A 2,415-nucleotide genomic window follows, 5' to 3' on the forward strand; every position below is an offset into this window, starting at 1 on the left:
TTCAAGATGAAGAACTCTTATGAGGAAGCTCTGGATCAGCTGGAGACCATGAAGCGTGAAAACAAGAACCTGCAACGTGAGTTCCGACCAGCTAACATTTGCTTTCTTACGCTGTATTGTATGTACGCTTAACAGTATTAAACACATGCATCTCTCTGCAGAGGAGATCTCAGATCTGACTGAACAGATTGGTGAGACCGGTAAGAGCATCCATGAGCTGGAGAAATCCAAGAAACAGGTGGAGACAGAGAAGGCTGAGATCCAGACAGCTCTTGAAGAGGCTGAGGTAATTTTCTTTTATTTCTTTTCTTCTGAAAGAAATTTCTAAATGATGGACAAATATAAATGTAACTTTGATTACTTCAACTGCAGAGGGCCTTGAACATATTTTAGTATGACGCTTCCTTGGTTTCTGATCTGCTCCCCCCTGCCCTGTTAAATTTAATTTCTGTTACTGCATTATACCACTTCCTGTATTTCTTCCAAAATCTAGTATTTCAGCAGACAGAATCCCTACATTTCCTAACAAGGCTTTTATTGCAGGGTAGGGTGTTGTGGCAAATTCAGTGACTTGCACGGCTCCCTTACAGTAAAAATTAAGTTATTGCCATCATGTGGCACCTACATGTTACAACAAGATACAACTGTCTGCGACATAAACACACATTCACCCACAGTGACTGAAATACAACAATAACACTTTAGATGAGTAATCCAGATGGATATGTCCATTATGCTTTGTTGACATGCACATTATATAACAGCACCAGGAGTATTTAGGAACTTCCTTTATTTATTCATGGCAACTCATCCACCCACGGCAAGTATTTGAGACCTGGCCTTTATTTAACCACCAGCTTTATTTGATGAAATACGGTATTTTAAAAGGTTTTAAAGGCAGAAATTCACATTTTTTTCTCTGATATCATTAGGGAACTCTGGAACATGAAGAGTCTAAGATCCTGCGTGTCCAGCTGGAGCTCAACCAGATTAAGGGTGAGGTGGACAGGAAGCTGGCAGAGAAAGATGAGGAGATGGAGCAGATCAAGAGGAACAGCCAGAGGGTGATTGACTCCATGCAGAGCACTCTGGATTCTGAGGTCAGGAGCAGGAACGATGCCCTGAGAATCAAGAAGAAGATGGAGGGAGACCTGAATGAGATGGAGATTCAGTTGAGCCATGCCAATCGCCAGGCTTCTGAGTCCCAGAAGCAGCTGAGGAATGTGCAGGCACAGCTGAAGGTATTGTAAGACACAGAGCTGTTGCACAGGCTAAGGTCAATGCTCCTATTTTGTACTCATGTGAATATTTTCCTGATGTTTTTTCACCAGGATGCTCAACTGCACCTTGATGATGCTGTCAGAGCCCAGGATGACCTCAAGGAACAAGCTGCTATGGTGGACCGCAGGAACGGTCTCATGGTGGCTGAAATTGAGGAACTTAGAGCTGCTCTGGAACAGACAGAGAGAAGCCGCAAAATCGCTGAGCAGGAGCTGGTGGACGCCAGTGAGCGTGTTGGACTTCTGCACTCTCAGGTGAACAAAACAATCATTCCTTTTTCTAAATAACATGTGAAAAATCAGTCATGTGGTGACTTAAGTGACTAAATCTGTTTACTTTTTAGAACACAAGCCTTCTGAACACCAAGAAGAAGCTTGAGTCTGACCTGGTCCAGATCCAGAGTGAAGTGGATGACACTGTTCAGGAAGCAAGGAATGCAGAGGAGAAAGCCAAGAAGGCCATCACTGATGTAGGTTTAACTTTCCTTTGTTCTTAATTGTACATAATGTAACGTAATGTGTTTTTTGTCAAAATATTTCTCATTAACATTTCATGCCATCTCCTTCAGGCTGCTATGATGGCTGAGGAGCTGAAGAAGGAGCAGGATACTAGCTCTCACCTGGAGAGGATGAAGAAGAACCTGGAGGTCGCTGTTAAGGACCTGCAGCACCGCCTGGATGAGGCTGAGAACCTGGCCATGAAGGGTGGCAAGAAGCAGCTCCAGAAACTTGAGTCTAGGGTAAGACAACTGTGTTAAGATTTGCAGTTGAACAAATGTAAGAAAAGGTTTGGATCCTTAATGTTTGATGAATTGTCTGTTCTTTTGAAGGTGCGTGAGCTGGAGACAGAGGTTGAGGCTGAGCAGAGACGTGGAGCGGATGCTGTTAAGGGTGTCCGCAAATATGAGAGGAGAGTAAAGGAGCTCACCTATCAGGTACAGTCACTTTGAAAGTTAACATGTACAAATCAGTCTAACATATTATTATTACATCTAACATTTAAACATGCAAATTTACTTTCTATCACAGACTGAAGAGGACAAGAAAAATGTTACCAGGCTGCAGGATCTGGTTGACAAGTTGCAGCTCAAGGTGAAGGCCTACAAGAGGCAGGCTGAGGAAGCGGTAAGGACAA

General features: G+C 43.3%; 1 protein-coding gene across 1 annotated transcript; it reads left to right on the top strand.

Annotated features, from left to right (window-relative positions):
• Positions 1-3: 3 nt before the first annotated feature.
• On the top strand, positions 4-2,405 carry LOC123964289 (myosin heavy chain, fast skeletal muscle-like; the record flags this gene model as incomplete). Its single annotated transcript, XM_046041356.1, has 8 exons — positions 4-76; positions 162-286; positions 933-1,241; positions 1,332-1,535; positions 1,625-1,750; positions 1,850-2,020; positions 2,111-2,215; positions 2,310-2,405. Coding segments are annotated over 8 exons (1,209 nt in total), but the record flags the coding sequence as incomplete, so codon positions are not given.
• Positions 2,406-2,415: the final 10 nt, after the last annotated feature.

The sequence above is a fragment of the Micropterus dolomieu genome, unplaced genomic scaffold (genome assembly GCF_021292245.1).
Source record: "Micropterus dolomieu isolate WLL.071019.BEF.003 ecotype Adirondacks unplaced genomic scaffold, ASM2129224v1 contig_1531, whole genome shotgun sequence".
NCBI lineage: Eukaryota > Metazoa > Chordata > Actinopteri > Centrarchiformes > Centrarchidae > Micropterus > Micropterus dolomieu.